The sequence below is a fragment of the Saimiri boliviensis genome, chromosome 12 (assembly GCF_048565385.1).
Source record: "Saimiri boliviensis isolate mSaiBol1 chromosome 12, mSaiBol1.pri, whole genome shotgun sequence".
Classification (NCBI taxonomy): Eukaryota; Metazoa; Chordata; class Mammalia; order Primates; family Cebidae; genus Saimiri; species Saimiri boliviensis.
Window position 1 is genome coordinate 78,258,057 of NC_133460.1, and position 19,097 is coordinate 78,277,153.

At 45.9% G+C, this 19,097-nt stretch overlaps 1 protein-coding gene across 2 annotated transcripts in view; it reads right to left on the reverse strand.

Moving 5' to 3' along the window:
* MYOF (myoferlin) overlaps positions 1–19,097 on the reverse strand; it is a 185,007-nt gene that overhangs the window by 129,169 nt on the left and 36,741 nt on the right. For both annotated transcript variants that reach the window (XM_074382594.1, XM_039465156.2), the window contains exons 4-5: positions 6,222–6,330; positions 1,487–1,574 (exon numbers count right to left, since the gene is read on the reverse strand). In XM_074382594.1, the coding sequence (XP_074238695.1) occupies positions 1,487–1,574; positions 6,222–6,330 (197 nt within the window). The remainder of the gene's footprint in view (positions 1–1,486; positions 1,575–6,221; positions 6,331–19,097) is intronic.

A 19,097-nucleotide genomic window follows, 5' to 3' on the forward strand; every position in this document is an offset into this window, starting at 1 on the left:
CTACTCTAGGTAGTTCATCAATTAGGGCTGCCTTGTGCAGGCCAGAAAGCACCAGTACTCTTCCCACACAGGTACAAACGCTGGTGACAACAGTCATAAGCAGAGGAGGTCCCAGGGAAATGGGTAGGACCACTCAGTTCAGCACCTGATGGTGTTATCGGTGCCGGCCTGTGTCCTCTATGTTTTGTGGATTTCTTTTTGTCATCACTGCTGTGGAAGCAAAGGGAGCCACGGCAGTGCTTCTGCAGGGCTCACTGTCCAAGGCCAAGCAGCATGCTCAGGGTGCCACTTGGAAGAGGGTCACGGGCAGAACACACTGCTGATGTGCTGGGGCCATGTCTTGTCACCAAGAGGAAGCCAGCTAGCCCTCCCTGGAAACCCGCAACTACTTTGTCAAAAAATGGGCCAAAACATTCATCATGGGTGCATAAGCAGGGGCAGGGGCTGGGGTCAGGCTGAGCAAGATGAGAAGTCAGGCGGGAACGGGCAGGGCAGGCAGGGAGGTGCTGCTGCCGTGCATAGCGGACCCTCGGGCGGCCGGAGAGCCAAGTTCTGAACCAAGAGAAGCAAGGAGAAGACAGGCCCCAAGGAGCCACCTCAGGAACAAGTGCCAGGACTTCCTCTCAGGAGGGAGAATTTCAAGGAAGCAGGTGAGTGTGGTGAGAGGAGGGGCCCCTCCCTTCCTGGGTCACATCCCAAGACGGGTAACAGATGGGGCCGTTGGTCATGCATCTTAGGTCTGAGGAAGGGACAGAGACACTTTTAGCATCTCGTCATCCTGGGGAAACACTGAGGAGGGTCAGACTCAGCTGCACGAGAGTCTGATTGTCTTGCAGGCAACTCCCTCCCTGAGTCCCCAGCCCCAACCCCACCTGGAGTGGTACCTGATGGGGGCCCTGAATGACTGGCAGCCCATGTCAAAGGCCAAGGACGATATGGGTTATGCTGAAGAGAAGCAACTGCTTAGAGGACTGGGGGCTGTTTGGGGACCAGACGTTTGAGAACCAGACGGGGCCGGGGTTATGGGAGAGAGAGAAGGAGGCTCCAATTGAAGGTCATGACCATGAGACTGATGCTGAGAGCACAGCCCGGTGGTCGCACCTTTGGGAGGTGAGGAGACATATGGAGGAGGGCTGAGGGGCCTTTCTCTGAGCCAAACCGCCTGGGGACACTGTACGGGGTGGAAGCCACAAACCTGAAGCAAAGCCATGGGACATTCTGTTGGAGCCCGCGCGTGCTTTTTGTGCTCACCGTGAGGTTGTTCAGTAAAAGACTGGTTCACTCTTCCCCTCTACCTTCAAGGGGATTGCGTAAACAAATGCAATGTCCCAATTCAGGCAGCCCCACCTGCCTAGCGGGGCCCCTGTCTGGGTGGGCAGGGAGCTATGGGCTGGTGAATTCACAGCCGGCTCTCTCCAAACACTCTCCTGTGTGTCTTTAGCAGCCCCCGCTGGGGGCGGCTGGGATTTCAGAAGGGTCAGCTTACCTCCCATGACTGGCACGCTGGGCCCACTCGGGTCATTTGGATGTGGAGTAGAAGGTGGATCATAGCCGATCACCAAGTCAATGGTGGCCTGGGTGGAAATAATTCGTTGCAAATATCAGTGCAGGGCACCAGCTTGTTATAGACTCAATGCAAGCAACTTTAGCGGAGCCAAAGTCTTGAAAGGGTAAGAGAGAGGGAATAGGAAAGCGAGACTAGAAAGGGGGAGGGGTCCCACGCTCTACTGTTCCTATCCTCCCACTGATATCCAAGGCCGGGTGGGGAAGGAGCTCCCTGTCACAGGTTGCCAAGTGTAGCTTTGCTAAGGGGCCACCTCATCAATAAAGTTGTGACAAGCAGATGTGAACTTGTCATATACCTCCATCCTAGACTGGAGATGGCCTCCCATCACAGAATCACAATTACAGAGGCTCACTGTAAATGATTAATTTATGTGGTTGCTCATTGCTTATTTCATTATTAATTGCTGAGATTTACTTTCATACTTCTCTTTAAAGAAGAACTTTAGGGCCAGGCACAGTGGCTCATGCCTGTAATCCCAGCACTTTGGAAGGCTGAAGTGGCTAGATCACCTGAGGTCAGGAGTTCGAGACCAGTCTGGCCAACATGGCAAAACCCTGTCTCTACTAAAAATACAAAAATTAGCCGGGCATGGTGGCGGGCGCCTGTAATCACAGCTACTCAGCGGCTGAGGCAGGAGAACTGCTTGAACCTAAGCGGTGTGGGGGGACGGAGGTTGCAGTGAGCTGAGATGGTGCCAGGAACGGTGGCTCATGCTTATAATCTCAGCACCTTGGGAGGCCAAGGTGGGTGGATCACGAGGTCAGGAGTTTGAGACCAGCCTGGCCAACACAGCGAAACCCCATCTCTACAAAAAATACAAAAATTGGCTAGATGGGGTGGCAGGTGCCTGTAATCCCAGCTACTTAAGAGGCTAAGGCAGGAGAATCGCTTGAACCCAGGAGGTGGAGGTCGCAGTGAGCAGAGATCGCACCACTGCGCTCCAGCCTAGGCAACAGAGCTAGGAAAAAAAAGTGCCTAACAAAACATTTATATAAAATTGTGATTCATAAAATAGGATAAAAAAAGCAGAATTGAATCTGGCTAAAGAGGAAACAAATATGAAAACCATGAAGTTAAATATAATTGCCATTTGTCTTGCATAATCTGTGACCTCCAAAATGCCTAGAGCCAAACAAAAAGGGAAACTGAAAACGTGACGTAACTTTCACCACCAAGGAGGAAACATACTAGCTCCTTAGCTCCGTACAAGAGATCAAGTTATTCCTGCTTCTAAGAGTGGAGATAAATTTCTCACGTGGAACATTATTTTAGGGCAGAGTTTGACGTACAGTGCTTTTTAATCTCTTGAACCCACAAAATTTCAAAAAATTTGCTATTTTTTGAAATAAGGATGGCACACACATACACACACGTGCACACACACGCAAGGTGACCAGATAAAATATAGGACAGCATAAAGGACATACTTGCACTGAGAAGTTACTTGTTGTTTATGTGAATTTTATTTCATTTTATTTTGAGACAGGGTCTCACTTTGTCATCCAGGCTGGAGCGCAGTGGAGCGATCTTGGCTCACTGCAGCCTCCACCTCCTGGATTCCAATGATTCTCCTGCTTCAGCCTCCTGGGTATCTGGGATTACAGGCATGCACCACCATGCCTGGCTAACTAATTTTTTTTTTTTTTTTTTTTTTTAGAAGAGATGGGGTTTTACCATGTTGGCCAGGCTGGTCTCAAACTCCTGACCTCAGGTGATCCGCCTGCCTCAGCCTCCCAAAGTGCTGGGATTACAGGCATGAGCCACCACACCCAGCCTGTTTATATGAATTTATTTATTTATATTTTTGAGGCAGAGTCTCACACTGTCACCCGGACTGGAGTGCAGTGGCTTGATCTTGGCTCACCGCAAACTCCAGCTCCCAGGTTCAAGCAATTCTCCTGCTTCAGCCTCCTAAGTAGCTGGGATTACAGGTGCCTGCCACCATGCACAGTTAATTATTTTTGTATTTTTAGTAGAGACGAGGTTTTACTATGTTGGCCAGGCTGGTCTCAAACTCCTGATCTCATGATCCATCCACCTCGGCCTCCCAAAGTGTTGGGATTACAGGCATGAGCCACCGTGCCCAGCCTGATTTGTGTGAATTGAAATGCACATTCTATACTTCCATTTGCCACTTTTCTTACATCTGGTAAGCACACACACACACACACACACACACACACACACACACACAGACACACACAGTGCACTGCCCTATATTTTTCCATTTGCCTGTTCATCATTGAAGACTCCCTCATAGACTGGTACACCTGTGACTTGGAACTACTGCTCTGGAAGACACTGAACAGGATAAGGAATATGCCCCCAGCCAGTTTCACAGCACACAAAGAATCGTTAAGAGCAGCATCTCAGCTGAATGCAGGCAGTGCTGAAGGGCTTAGTTGCTAGACTTAATCTAAGAATCAAACTTTTCAAACCTAGAAGAACACACAGACAGCCATCCCCTGGATCTGTGGATTTCATGCTGTGTTCTAGTAACCTGGGGATTCCCAGAGGTGCCCCAGAGACCCCCAAAAGGGTAAATTATAGGGGGCAGGGCTTGAGGCCCTTTACTTTCCTTACTCCATGGTATGGTTTTGATGTTTGTTGCCTCCAAATCTCAATCTCATGTTGAAATATGACCGCCAGTAGTGGATGTGGGCCCTAGTGGGAGGTGTTTGGGTCATGGCAGGGGATCCCTCATGAAGGGCTTGGTGCCATCCTTGCAGTAATGAATGAGTTCTCACCCTATTAGTTACCACAAGGTCTAGTTATTAAAAGGGGTCTGGCTGCTTCCCCCTCTTCTCTCTTGCTCCCTTTCTCACCATATGCTATGCCTGCTTCCTTTCCACCTTCCCCCATGAGTAAAAGTTTCCTGAGGCCTCACCAGAAGCCAAGCAGATGTTGGTGCCATGCTTGTACAGCCTGCAGAACTGACAGCCAAATAAACCTCTTTTCTTTGTAAATTACCCAGCCTCCGGTATTCCTTTATAGCAGTGCCAAATGGACTAACACGCTCCATTGAATCACAACAGTTCTGCCATTCTATGAGTCTACATATGCTTTCTTCTGTGCTTAAAAAAAAAGAAGGCAGAAAATTCACTGACTTATACCACCTTTTCTGAGCATCATTTCTCTCAGCTAGGTTTTCGGTAAACAGATGATAGTCAATATTCTGAATGTGTGTTCTGATTAGAATGCTGATTTGTGGCAAACCTCTAAGTTTTAGAGACCAGACCAGCAAAATTGCCATTCTCTCACAGGGCTGTTGAGAAGCCAAGCTTTGCCTACAGGATTCCATCTTTTAGTGTAAATTTTTCTCCCTTTGCCCAGGCTCCCAAGAAACATAAGTTGATTGGAAAATGAAGGGGTTGGAAGTTATGGGCCAAGCATGGTACCTTTATGAGTGCTTCTTACTAATTATATGAAATCTGGGACTTGCGACACTTGAGTCATTCTTTTTAAAAGCACATATACTTGAGTAAGAGTATTCTGGTCTTGCATCAGACAATATCAAGATGTACTTACTGAGAGAGACTGTGACCAGAAAACATCCAGCACCCAATGTAATAATAAAGATTAGGAGGCCAGGCGTGGTGACACATATCTGTAACCCAGCACTTTGGGAGGTGGAGGCAGGTGGGTCACCTGAATTCAGGAGTTCGAGACTAGCCTAACCAACATGGTAAAACTCTGTTTCTGCTAAAAATATAAAAATTAACTGAGCTTGGTGGCATGTGCCTATAATCCCAGCTACTCTGGTTGCTGAGGCAGGAGAGGAGAATCATTTGAACCCAGGAGGCAGAGGTTGCAGTGAGCTGAGATCACACCACTGTACTCCTGCCTGGGTGATGGAATGAGACACCATCTCAAAAAAAAAAAAAAAAAAAAAAGATTATGATATTGCCATCTTGATATTCCAAGGTTACTTCATTCTTCCTTCTACAGAATGTTTCAAAGAGTATATGATATACAGAATTATATCTAACCACACAAATGTTAACACCCACATGGCTAAGCACAGAGCTACACCCAGAGGGGCTCACCCTTACTCTATAGAGTTCTGTCATAGATAATCAAATCTAGGTAATTTCCTAGTTCTGTGACTGAGAGCATAAAATAAGGTCCACGTCATTTTACAAACGGACCCAGATTCTTATTTAAAGCATACACACTTGAGAAAGATCACCAGAAAAACCTCAAAACCAGATTTTTTTGTGTGTAGTTAGCTAATTAGCACTTTATACCTTTTTTTCTTTACTTATTTTTTCCCCAATGTCACCAATTGGTTCTGACAATTTAGACCTTTCTCTTTCTTTTCTTTCTTTTTTTTTTTTGAGATGGCATTTCACTCTTGTAGCCCAGGCTGGAGTGCAATAGCGCAATCTCGGCTCACGGCAACCTCTGTCTCCCAGGATTACAGGCGCCCACAACCACACCCAAATAATTTTTGTATTTTTAGTAGGGAAGGGATTTCACCATGTTAGCCAGGCTGGCCTCAAATTCCTGACCTCAGCTGATCCACGCGCCTTGGCCTCCCAAAGTGCTGGGATTACAGGCATGAGCCAGAACACCTGGGCTTAGAGCTTTTTCTTAATGAATTTTGCTCAATCATCTCACGTCAAAGCCATTCAATGAGAGAGATAACACTCACCCCAGTATCCTGCCCCCTCTCATTTAGCAGGGAGGTCAACTTGTATGGCAGGGATCTGCTCTGGTCACCAATCAGGTCCTTCAAGGCTACAGTGGCCGTGCCAATTAATCTGCAGAGAAAACAGGAAAGCGCATAGCAGCCTAAGTAGGAGATAGGCTTCCATTTCCTCAGGACCTCCCAACCCCTTCCTCTTCATCTGTTATCATTATAGTCACCCATAATAAGATGTGAGCCATTTTGCTTTTAGCCTCTCAGGGCATTTTCGCAGTAAACATATTTCCCATCACTTCTCCATAACAAGAGTCAAACTCTGGTGCCGTTGAAATTTCTTTTTCTTTTCTTTCTTTCTTTCTTTCTTTTTTTTTTTTTAGACAGTCTTGCTGTGTCACCAAGGCTGGAGTGCAAAGTGCTGGGATTACAGGTGTGAGCCACCGCTCCTGGCCAGAAATTTCAACAGTCATGAATGAGACAGAGGGGTGAGAGGTAAAGACTGAATTGAGCGGCCGGAGGCAGTGGCTCACGCCTGTAATCCCAGCACTTTGGGAGGCTGAGGTGGAAGGATTAATTGAGTCCAGGAGTTTGAGACCAGCCTGGGAAAGATGATGAGACCCCTATCTCTACAAAGAATTAAAATATTAATCAGGTATGATGTGCACGCCTGTAATCCCAGCTACATGGAAGAAGAAGGTGGGAAGCTCACTTAAACCCTTCCGTTTTTGTTTTTTGTTTTTTTTTTGAGATGGAGTCTCGTTCTGTCACCCAGGCTTGAATGCTGTGGTGTGATCTCAGCTCACTGCAACCTCTGCCTCCCAGGTTCAAGCAATTCTCCTGTCTCAGCCTCCCAAGTAGCTGGGATTAGAGGGTGTATGCCACCACGCCTGGCTAATTTTTGTATTTTTAGTAGAGACAGGGTTTCACCATGTTGGCCACGCTGGTCTCAAACTCCTGACCTTGCGATGTGCCTGCCTTGGTTTCCCAAAGTGCTGGGATTACAGGTGTGAGCCACCATGCCCAGCCCCCAGTTTATTGTTTTAAGAAAAAAATAGTAACAATAGATTGTGATTTTTGTAACATGTAGAGGTTAAATGTATGATAGCAACAGGAAAAACAAACAAAACAGAAGAAAATTCCCACCAATTCTCAGCATTGACTGGGAGAACTAATTTCTGTATTGACCAAAAAAGGCTGAAAAGTTCACTCTAATCCCTCTGGAGGCAAAAATTTTCTTTGCCATTGCCAACTACAGATTCTTTTTTTTTTTTTTTTTTTGAGATAGAGTCTTGCTCTGTCACCCTGGCTGGAGTGCAGAGGCCCAGTCTTAACTTACCACAACCTCTGCCTCAAGGGTTCAAGTGATTCTCCTGCCTCAGCCTCCCAAGGACCTGAGATTACAGGCATGTGCCACCACACCTGGCTAATTTTTTGTATTTTTAGTAGAAGCAGGGTTTCGCCATGTTGGCCAGGCTGGTCTCAAACTCCTGACCTCAAGTGATCCGCCCACCTCGGCCTCCCAAACTGCTATGATTACAGGCGTGAGCCACTGTGCCTGTCCCCAACTACAAATTCTGCTTGTGATATTAGAAGGGATGAGAGTCCATCACAGTTGTTGAGCATCTTGTGTGGTGTTTTGTCCAAAATGTACACTCTTCCGAGACACCATGTACAAAGGGCTCCTATCACTGGGTAAATTGGTTGAAACAGTACTATAGCAATTTCCTGATCTTGTACAATGTATCTATTCATAGAAAGTGAAGGCACTTAATTGCCAAGTCACTGAATCTATGTGGTTGGGTTACAGAGCCCAGCTTTAAAATCTAGTCCTATTTCCTTTTCGTTTTTTGTTTTTTTGAGATGGAGTCTTGCTCTGTCTCCCAGGCTGGAGTATAGTGGTGCGATCTCTGCTTACTGCAACCTCTGCCTCCTGAGTTTGAGCCATTCTCTGCCTCAGCCTCCCAAGTAGCTGGGATTATAGGCTGGCTGCCATGCCTGCCCAGTTTTTATATTTTTAGTAGAGATGGGGTTTCACTATCTTGACCAGGCTAGTCTTGAACTCCTGACCTCGTGATCCACCCTCCTTGGCCTCCCAAAGTGCTGGGATTACAGGCATGAACCATCTCACCCGGCCAATCTAGTCCTATTTCTGAACACTGAATTGGGGAGAATAATACAACTGCTAACATCTGTCACTTCAAAAATGATGCACCCACATTGCCATGTGGGGTCCCCAGAGCACCTCTGAGAAACAACTTTTACCAGTTGGATGTCTAAATGAGATGAAAGATGTAGAAACGAACTGGACTTCATTCCTTGCAATTCCATAATTCACAGACTAACCCTAGGGCTAAGAAAGCAACACTGCACACTTGAACATGTACTGATTTGCTTCTGCTAAAGTCAAAATGACCTGAGTCTCTGTCATCAATGAATAAATCTTAGAACAAACAGTGCAGCATGCTGGAACGATGCTGAAGTAGAAAGAGCGCCAGCCTGGGGTTGGACCAGCATTTCTCAACCTCAGCACTACTGACATTTTAAACCCGTTAATTTTTTTTTATGGGAGGCTCTACTGTTCAGCTAGATGCCATTTGTGATCATCAAAAACTTCGAGGCACATTGCCAATTATTCCCTGGAGGGCAAAACTGCCCCAAGTTGAAAACAACCCTTGTCTATTCCTAACTCTGTATCCCAGCTTTCTTGAAGTACTTAGCTAAGTCATCCAACTCTTCATTATTTGCAAACAAGTGGATGGAAGGAAAACATTTCTCAAATGCTTTCCAGCTCTAACCATCTGCTACTAAGCTTGTATATATGATGCTTTCTACATATGTCTACAGGAAACTATCTAATGTTAAATATTTCTTTTCTGGCCAGGTACAGTAGCTCATATCTGTCATTTCAGCACCTTGGGAAGCTGAGGTAGGAGGATCACTTGAGCCCAGGGAGTTCCAGACCAGCCTGGGCATACACAAAAAATCGAAAGTTAGCTGGGTGTGGGGGCTCACACCAGTAGCCCCAGCCACTTGGGAGGCTGAGTGAGTCGTGAATGTGCCACTGCACTCCAGCCTGGTGACAGAGCAGGACCCTGTCTCAAAAAATTGATTTCTCTCTTTTTTTTATAAAGTCCTGCTCTCTAATTTAGGGGGAAGAAAAAATCTCCTAGAACATGTCCATGTTAGACCATCCAGAATGCTAGGCAGGGTTTCTAGCTTCAAGGAGATTGTCTTATAATGTCATGAATCAAACTAGAATTCACAGTGTCAGGAGAGAAGGTTAGGCCAACAACAGAAATGTGAGATGCAATTCGAGCTAGTAATATAACAGGGAATCACGGGGCTTATGGTTAACCAGAAAGAACAGGTTTGCCTAAAACACCAAGCCTGTCTGCTGACCTTTTATGGCTTTGAATGGTTTTACCACCTCCATTCTGACCCAACCAATATCTGCTAGTTTCCCTTCCTCCAGAGAGAGTAGGGACAGATCACTGACCAGGAATGGAATAAAATACCAGAAACCAATTATAAAGCCTAACCTTAATTCCTTCTTTTAGAAACCTTTAGTTCCATATCCTATTTGGAAAGAAAAATTGACTTTCTCCTAAAAGTCTGCTGCTTTTTTTTTTTTTTTCTTTTTTTTTTTTTTTTTTTTGAGACGGAGTGTCGCTCTTGTTACCCAGGCTGGAGTGCAATGGCGCGTCTCGGCTCACCGCAACCTCCGCCTCCTGGGCTCAGGCAATTCTCCTGCCTCAGCCTCCTGAGTAGCTGGGATTACAGGCACGCGCCACCACGCCCAGCTAGTTTTTTGTATTTTTAGTAGAGACGGGGTTTCACCATGTCGACCAGGATGGTCTCGAACTCTCGACCTTGTGATCCACCCGCCTCGGCCTCCCAAAGTGCTGGGATTACAGGCTTGAGCCACCGCGCCCGGCAAGTCTGCTGCTTTTATAGGGGAGACACATGAAAGAAAACTGGAATTTCTTTTTTTTTTTTTCTGAAGTAAGGCTAGTGTGTTTAGATGAAGGCCTGGGAAGACTTTAATCCCAAAGATATTTTTTGTTTTGTTTTGTTTTGTTTTGTTTTTGAGACAGAGTCTCATCCTGTCGCCTAGGCTGGAGTGCAGTGGTGTGACTCAGCTCACTGCAACCTCCGCCTCTTGGATTCAAGTGATTCTCCTGCCTCAACCTCCCGAGTAGCTGGAATTACAGGCACCTGCCACTGTGCCCGGCTAATTTTTTTGTCTTTTTAGTAGATATGGGATTTCACCATCTTGGCCAGCCTGGTCTTGAACTCCTGACCTAGTGATCCACCCGCCTTAGCCTCCCAAAGTGCTGGAATTACAGGTGTGAGCCACTGCACTGGGCCAAATCCCAAAGATATTTTTACAACTAGGTTGGGTTCAGGAAAAATGCAAACAGAACTTCTAGGAGTTTTCATTGTGAATTGAAGAAAATATGCCCCATGAGTAAGTCTGAGCTCTGCAGTGACTCCCAGAGCACTCCTGGCCTGGCCTATTTTCTATCACGTTGCCTGGATACAAAATACTGGAAAAACTGGCAAAAACTGGGAAATGATGACTCGGCCTCTTAGACAGGGGATAAGAACAGTACGGTCTGACCATAAGCCAATTTCCTTTAAAGGAGGCGACACTGAACCAAGGGCCTTTTTCCCTTTATGTTACTAATGCTATAAAGATCCTAGACTATTATAGTGTGACAGTGATGGGGAAGCTTTGCTCTCTATTTTCATGGAAAAGTAAGTCTCCCCATGAACTCCACCCAACGCTAAAACAGAAGAACTACCGTCTCAAAAAGAAATTTTATAGTCAAAGAATCTCCGCGTCCTCTGGCCTCCGGCTTTCCTTGTGGAATTAATAAACTGCAGATGTCTTCAAAGTGAAGAAAAACCAGTCATGCTCCTTTGTCTTTCAGCCCACGAATGTCATGGAGTTTGGAACCGAGTCTCTATGTGACATCAAATATAAGCAATGGGAGTAACTACCTAAAATGAGATGCTATGATTGGAAGAATAAAGGAGTTGAATTGTAAACCAGTCAGCTTAGTCTTGCAAGTGCTGGTTAAGAGCTGCCTCAACAGTTTTTTTTTTTCTTCTTCTTAAAATAAAGAGTATAGTTTGTTTACAAAAGCAAAATGGAAAATGTTCTCCCCTTTAGCATGGGCCGCATGCTTCTGGAGTGAGTAAGTGCTTTGCCGACTGACTCCTAATCAGGGGAGCTGACGTACACCAAGTGGTTCCTCTCTGCGGCAGGGACACAGCCCACATGATTTCTGGAGGAGAAGTAACTTGGAAATTCCTTCATGAAAAAAGGAAAAAATGTGTTGGAGGCTGAGAAATAAATCACATGTTGTCCTGTTTCTGCCTCCAGAGATCGAGGCACCGTCTCAACTTCCCGACCTCTGAGCTGGGACAGCAATCCCCAACTGGACTGGGGACAAACATGATTCCAAACTACTCCCAGGTCCCCTGCAGGAAACCTAAAAAGCCTGTGACCTCCCCACCCTTGAAGCAGTGGGCTCTCAGCTGGTCGTACCTTTGTCATTTTGGCAGGCCTATGGCCCTGGGGTTCCAAGGCTAGGCCCGGTCTCGCCTCCTGCACACTTCTCCCTCTCCTGGGCCAGTATCCATCAAGCTCCTGCCCTGGTCCCAAGCCAAAAGGCAGAAGAACCAAGCATGCCTCTTGTGAACCAGACTGGTAGGAGAGGCTGTTGTCCGCTGACAAGGAGTCTCTGCTTGGCCAAACTTGAGTGGCGCCTTCTCCTAGACCTGTGCCTGCTTCCTCATGAAATCCAGTGGTAGCAAAGAATCCTACTCGGTTTAGCAAACAACTCCCATCCTTGAGATCTGATCACCCTCCATATCTGATCGGGTTTCTCTTTCTCTGCCATCCCCCAGGGGATGTCCTCAGCAAGAATCCTGGTAGGTGGGGTTAGCCAGAATCCCCTGACCGTGTCATTGCCTCTTAGGAATTTTCCATCCACTGACCTTGGCTCTCAATTCCTACTTGCCTGTGCTGTATCCGAGTTGCACCCATCTCTCTTCCCTCCCAAGAGTCTCCGTTGACCTAACTCAGGGGGTCCCTTGATCTAATTCAGTCCTGAACGAAGCCTTCCTGCCCAAGCTGTACCAGGCATCACTGAGTAATTCTTTCTGAACACAATGTGGCAGCAGCTCATATCACAGGAAGCCCTTGCTAAGGTAAAATCCCTCGCAAAGGGCTGCGTCTCTGTTCACCCGGCACTTGCCCTTGCCCGCCCACCCTCACTTGGCCTCCGCATCGTCTCCCAAAACATTTCTCAGGATATGCTTCCCCAGACATCTCTCACAAGGGTGTTTGCAGATTCCCAAGACCCTGGGTCCGACTTTTTCCTTTAAGTAATTCTTATACCCAGGAAGTCCCAGACACAATGGTCTAGAGACGAGTGACTCCCAATGGCTATTGGAGGAAAGTGGAGGAGATGGAGGGCTGGCGGGGAGGGAAGGCAGCAGGCAACGCGGGATCTGGGGAGAGGGAGACATGAGTGGTTTTAAAAACATTCAGCATGGGAATCCAGGCTGCATTTGAGAAACAGACATCAAAATCCAATTATTTAATCGAACAAATTGTAACAAGCACAACTTCAGGAAAACCTCCTGCAGGCCTAGTGACCTGCGCTCTCCCCGGGAACTTCCGCTCGTGACTCCAGGCCAGGATTTCCAGAGAACCTTGGGGCTCTTTCCCTGTTCATTGAAAGGCGGTGTGGCTTTTTAAAAGGTAGGAACTCTGGTCCTCAATCACAACTCCCAAACCTGCTGACCCAAGTCTCGCCTCTACTTTTTGCTCATTCCATGCCCTGGTTTGGGAATCAATGATATCACCTGAAGGCTGTGGCCGGCTCTGCGCGATTCGTGGCCAGCTTCTACTGCGCTCTTTTCGCCAGCCCCTCCCATCTCTGCCACTCTGGCCACAACGGGATCACTGTAACACCCGCAAAGGGCTGAGTGGAAGCCCAGGTCTCCTCACCAAAGCCCTCCTGGTCAGTGAGGCATTGAGGCCAGAGTCTGTGGCTGCGAGGAGCAGGCTAACTCCTCTAGCATGGAGGAGATGCTGAATATTATTTCTTGAATAAATGATGGTCACCTGCTATTTTGTTATTATCACCTGACCAATTCTGTGCCTGCCTGCTCTGATGGTTCAGTGGAGTTGCGATGCTTTGTCTCTAGCTAATTCCTTTAACCATTAGAATCAAAGGAGCAGTTTTTTCACCCATCCATCCATCCATCCATCCATTTATTCACTCATTCATGCACTTGAACCTTATAAGATAAGAAGGACCCGCTTTGCCTAATGACTAGGAATGTGGAGGCAGGAGGACCTGACTAATTCAGACTCAGGCTGTGTACAGGTTAACTTCCCCAAGCTTCAGTTTCCTCATCTGTAAAATGGGGATAATGACAGCTCCTACTTAATGGTATTGTTGCAGGGATTAAAAGGATATGGCAAGTGCTTAACAGTCACCTTGCATTAATATTTCAGACACTATGCTAGAAAAAGAGATGTATAAAAAGCATATGAAGACAGGGCTTCTGGCTAGTACTTGGCAGTAAAAGCTGGTCTGAATCAGCAGGGGGCTGGGCAGGTGGGCATGACTGAATAGATAAGAACCCTTTCTAACTACCCACATCCATTTCTATGTAATCACTGTACAAAGTTCTTGAAAGGCCGGGCGCGGTGGCTCACACCTGTAATCCCAGCACTTTGGGAGGCCAAGGCGGGTGGATCACGAAGTCAGGAAATCGAGACCCTCCTGGCCAACATGGTGAAACTCGTCTCTACTAAAATACAAAAAATTAGCCAGACGTGGTGGCGCGTGTCTGTAGTCCCAGATACTTGGGAGGCTGAGGCAGGGGAATTGTTTGAACCTGGGAGGTGGAGGTTGCAGTGAGCTGAGATCATGCCATTGCACTCCAGCCTGGGCAACAAGAACGAAACTCTGTCTCAAAAAAAAAAAAAAAGTTATTGAAACCAGTTCTTTATCTTGCCTACATCAAAGAGCCTTTCCCCACCCTCAATACTACATATACCACAAATTCTTTTGGGAAACAATTTTTGTTTTCAGAGTTAGACCAGAGGTAAGTGTCAGCTGCAGCTGAACTCTCATATAATCCAATTTGGTGGGATCTGAATGAAGTTTGTAAACTTCATAACCCACTATAAAAGATTCTCCTAAACAAATCCTTATACAACTACCCTATCTAAACCAGCACCCACTCAGCCCTCACCCTGCCGTTTTCTCTTCTTTACCCTGCTTTATTTTCTTTGTATCACTTATCACCATACACGTCATATGTGTATTTATTGATTATCTGTTTCCTCTACTCAAATGTTAGCTCCATCAAAGGTATGGAGTACCCCCAATGTCTAGAGCTGTGTCTGACACATAGTTGGTATTAGTAAATATTTGTGGCATGAATAAATTAGCTGATACATCATTGAAGATAGTCCAATGACCTTGCAAATTATTTACAGGTTGTAAATCTGCCCCTCCTAAGAGATCACCCACCAAAGAGCCATCTGAAGATATTTACAGCTCTTGCTTTTATGAGATGCCTTTCCCTTTCAGCCTCTCTGGGTATCTTTCTCCAGGGCTATGGCCCATTCTGCTTTAATCATTCTTATTCTTATTTAAAGATCTTAACAGATAACAGCAGGATTGCAGCCCTACTTAATGGGCCTTCCCAAAAAGTGCAGGTCAGCCTCTCCCCGTATAGAGACAGCCAGCCCAAACCAGCTCAGTTCTTTCAACAGTGTCACTGCTCTAATACAGAACTAGAAGAAATCAGAACTGAGAGTTCTGCTCCACAGTAACATCTGCTTCTAGATTAGATTTCCCAACAGCCTGAGAAGCTACTCTAGTGAGAAAGTCCTGCTTCAGTCCATGGGCTATCTAATCCTTCCTCAGCAACCAACCCCAGAAGAAGAAAGACCACCTTCTCCCTCTGTCTCATTTACACGGGGCAAGGTCGGAAGTGCATCTTATAACTAGGAGAAAGAAAAGGATTAAAAGCTTAAGGACAAGGTATTGCATATAGTAGGAAATGAAAAACTTCTTATAAGCGATACCACACTTTGCCTTACCAAGTTAATTTCATTCCAAACCACAGTTTTTCTGTTTTCTCTAATTTAAAACAGGCTTTGGTCTACTGGGCGCAGTGGCTCACGCCTGTATTCCCAGCATTTTGGGAGGCCGAGGTGGGTGGATTATTTGAGGTCAGTAGTTTGAGACCAGCCTGGTCAATGTGATGAAACCCTGCCTCTACTAAAAATACAAAAATTAGCCGGGCATGGTGGTGGGCACCTGTAGTCGCAGCTACCTGGGAGGCTGAGGCAGGAGCATTGCTTGAACCCAGGAGACAGAGGTTGCAGTGAGCGCCATTGCACTCCAGCCTGGGCAACAGAGCGAGACTCTGTTACACACACACACACAAGCTTTGGCCAGGGAGTTAGTACATTTCTTTTCTTCCTTCCTTCCTTCCTCCCTGCCTCTTTCTTTCTTTCTTTCTTTTCTTTCTTTCTTTTGACACAGAGTCTCCCTCTGTCACCCAGGCTGGAGTGTAATGGCTCAACTTTGGCTCACTGCAACCTTCCCCTCTCGGGTACAAGTGATTCTCCTGCCTCAGCCACCAGAGTAGCTGAGATTACAGGCGCCTGCCATGATGCCCGACTAATTTTTGTATTTTTAGTAGAGATGGGGTTTCACTTTGTTGGCCAGGCTGGTCTCGAACTCCTGACCTCAAATGATCCATCTGACTCGGCATCCGAAAGTGCTGAGATTACAGGCATGAGCCACCATGCCTGGTGGGGAGTTAGTACAATTCACAATGTAAGCTAGGTCTTTTCTTTTTTCTAATTCTATAGCCCCCAGCACCACCTCTTGCTTTCAAGTTTTAGCACACTGGCCCTCAGCCTGAACCCATACACACACACACACACACACACACACACACACACCCCTTGGAAGTTCTGGGCTCTGTGTAAGAGGATTTTAACATACCTAGATAAAATCCATGTGCTTCCACTTAAAGAGCTGAGTGACTCTACACAATTTAATGAACCTCTTTCAGTCACATTTTTCTCATTTGTGAGTTGATGATAAGACTGACTCATAATTTTTATAAAGATTAAATGCAATTATATGTGAAATAGTGTTAGCATAGTCCCTGACACAAAGTAAGAAAAAAAATTAGCTATTTTGTTGTTCATCAGGAAACTGAAGTAATTTTCCCCTCTTAATTATATCACATTCGCCCTATATCTACTATTTATTGAGGAAGTATCACAGTCCCCATTATAAAGATAAAGAAACTTGCCAAGAGTCACCCAACCAACAAGAAGCAAAACCAAAATTCTAACTAATCTCATGATCGCACAGCTGGCCACATGCCCACATGTCTTTTGCAAGAACTGGAATACATTTCCGTCTAGGTATATTGTTAGGCTTTTTGTTATCTTCTTACGACACAGCAAAACAGACCCCTTGCTGGGAATTTATGTTCAGAAACTGTTTCTAACTTTGTTCTGCATGTGTGTGGGAGTATACGTAATGGTGGTTTTGCATGCACAAGTACATATATTTGGAGGGCAGAAAGAATACTAGAAATGCAAATTCTTAGATAATTATGGTCACTTTAATTCAGATATTGTAATTTTCATCTGTAGCCATTCAAGTTAAATTTTTAAATTATCTTTCATGTCTCTACTAACACGCTCAAGAAATCCTCCACCTTCTTGAATCTGTAGAATAGAATTCTAATACTCGGCAGGGCATGGTGACTCATGCCTGTGATCCCAGCACTTTGGGAAGCAGAGGCAGGCAGATCACATGAAGCCAGGAGTTCAAGACCAGCCTGGCCAACATGGTGAAACCCTGTCTCTACTAAAAATATGTAAACTGGCTGGGCATGGTGGCACATGCCTGTAATCCCAGCTGGTCCAGAGGCTGAGAATCACCTGAACCTAGAGGTGGAGGTTGTAGTAAGCTGAGATCATGCCACTGCACTCTAGCCTGGGCAAAAGACTGAGACCCTGTCTCACAAAAAAACACACAGATAATTTTTTTTTAAAGAATCATAATACTTGTTTTACAGTCCATGTCTACTGATTGTGTGCCATTTCTAGGTCAGTTTCTACTGATTGCTTTCTCTCTACATTACGGAGGCCAAATACTTCCCTATGAATTACAAGGTGTTTTTCTTTGTTGGTATGAACATAAGCTGTTCTCAGACCTGCCTCAGGTAGTTTCCTCACTCAGTACTCAGCTGAAGATTCAAGGGAACGTTCTACAAGTCTCTGAAGTTCTCTAACTCTCCTCTCTTTTCTAGTCCTCCTTCTCTCTCTCTTTCTCTCTCTGTGAGTGTGTGTGTGTCTCCTCTTGGACCACTAGTAACCTTGGCATCTTTCCAACTCTGGAATACAACAAGGATCTGCCTGGGTTCCCTTTCCTTGCATTGCAGTCTGGAAACAAGTCCCTTAGGCATTAAGCTGGGCACTCACAGGGCTCACCTCACTGATCTTCCGTCTCTTAGAGATCACTGTTCTGTGCTAGCGAAGTCCAACATCTGAAAACGACTGTTGCATGTATTTTGTTTTAGCTGTGTCAGGTGGAGGGTAAATCTGGTCCCCTAGCATAACAGAACTTCCAAACTACAGTCAATCTAACGATGAGAATTTTGAGACCTGGAGAGGGTAAGTAACTTGCCCAGGCCACACACTAGTAGAGCTGGATCTCTAATCAGCTTCTGCCTGGGTCCAGAATTCCAGCTTTCAACTACCATGCTCTGCTGCCTTCCTGTGAGCTCAGTCTTGAGTTCCACATCTCTCTACAAAGGGACATGAGCTTTGTGGGAGGGGTTTGTTTCTCCTGTGTTCTGACCCCTTTGTATCCTGACCCCTTTGCAGCTTAAACCCAAGTTGGAGCTAGAGAGCTGTTCCAGAAAGCCGAGGTGGACAGATTCCATATCGATGGCCCATTACCAGTGAGCTGACATGACAGCTGCAAGGTGCTTGACTCCTTTCCTATTCTTATGTTCATACGACCTCCCTAATAAGAAGGGCTTTGAAGGAAATAAAACAGGGTCATAAGATAGTGAGTGACAGGGAGGGGCTGCTCCAGGTTGGATGATCAGAGATGGTGAGGCCCAGTGACTAGATTTTACATCCATTGCAGTTTGAGGGAAGGAGCATTTCCACACAAAGGGAAAAGCACATGCCAAAGTTCTACGCGGTACCCCTTTTTTCTCCTGGGCATGCGTGTGTGCATGTGTGCACACACACACGCACAATCTGAAAACTTGTCAGTATCTTTCATTTTTACATGTGCACGTTCTTGAGGATGGCACTTTTAGAAACTCAAGGGGAGGGCAGGATGACAACAGATCAGGGTCCCAGCCTCAGCCCCTCTGAGGCTCAAGTCTACTCTCTACTTCTCAAGGTCACTGCGAAGAGTAAATGAGATGCAATATAGTCTCTTCATATATCTTGTCCATTGCAGAATATTGTCATAAGTGACTTACTATTCAATCATATAAAAATGCTTACAATTTTTACCCAGAGTGGAGCTTAGAAAAGGTAGCAATACACTGATATTGAGAATTTAAAATGGTTTTTCTTCCCCCCATAATTAGGAAGAAAAACCACTTCTATTTCAGCAGAGATAATTGATCATTCTACCAACATTTTGTTTCCCATAGGTAGTCAGAGACTTCTGGTATAACATAAAAGTCAAGTATATAGGCCTGGATGTAAATGAGCTGACTCTGACACACACCTGCTGTGTGACCTTGAGCAGGTTACTCAACCTCTCTGAGGAAAAGTAGGACCCATCA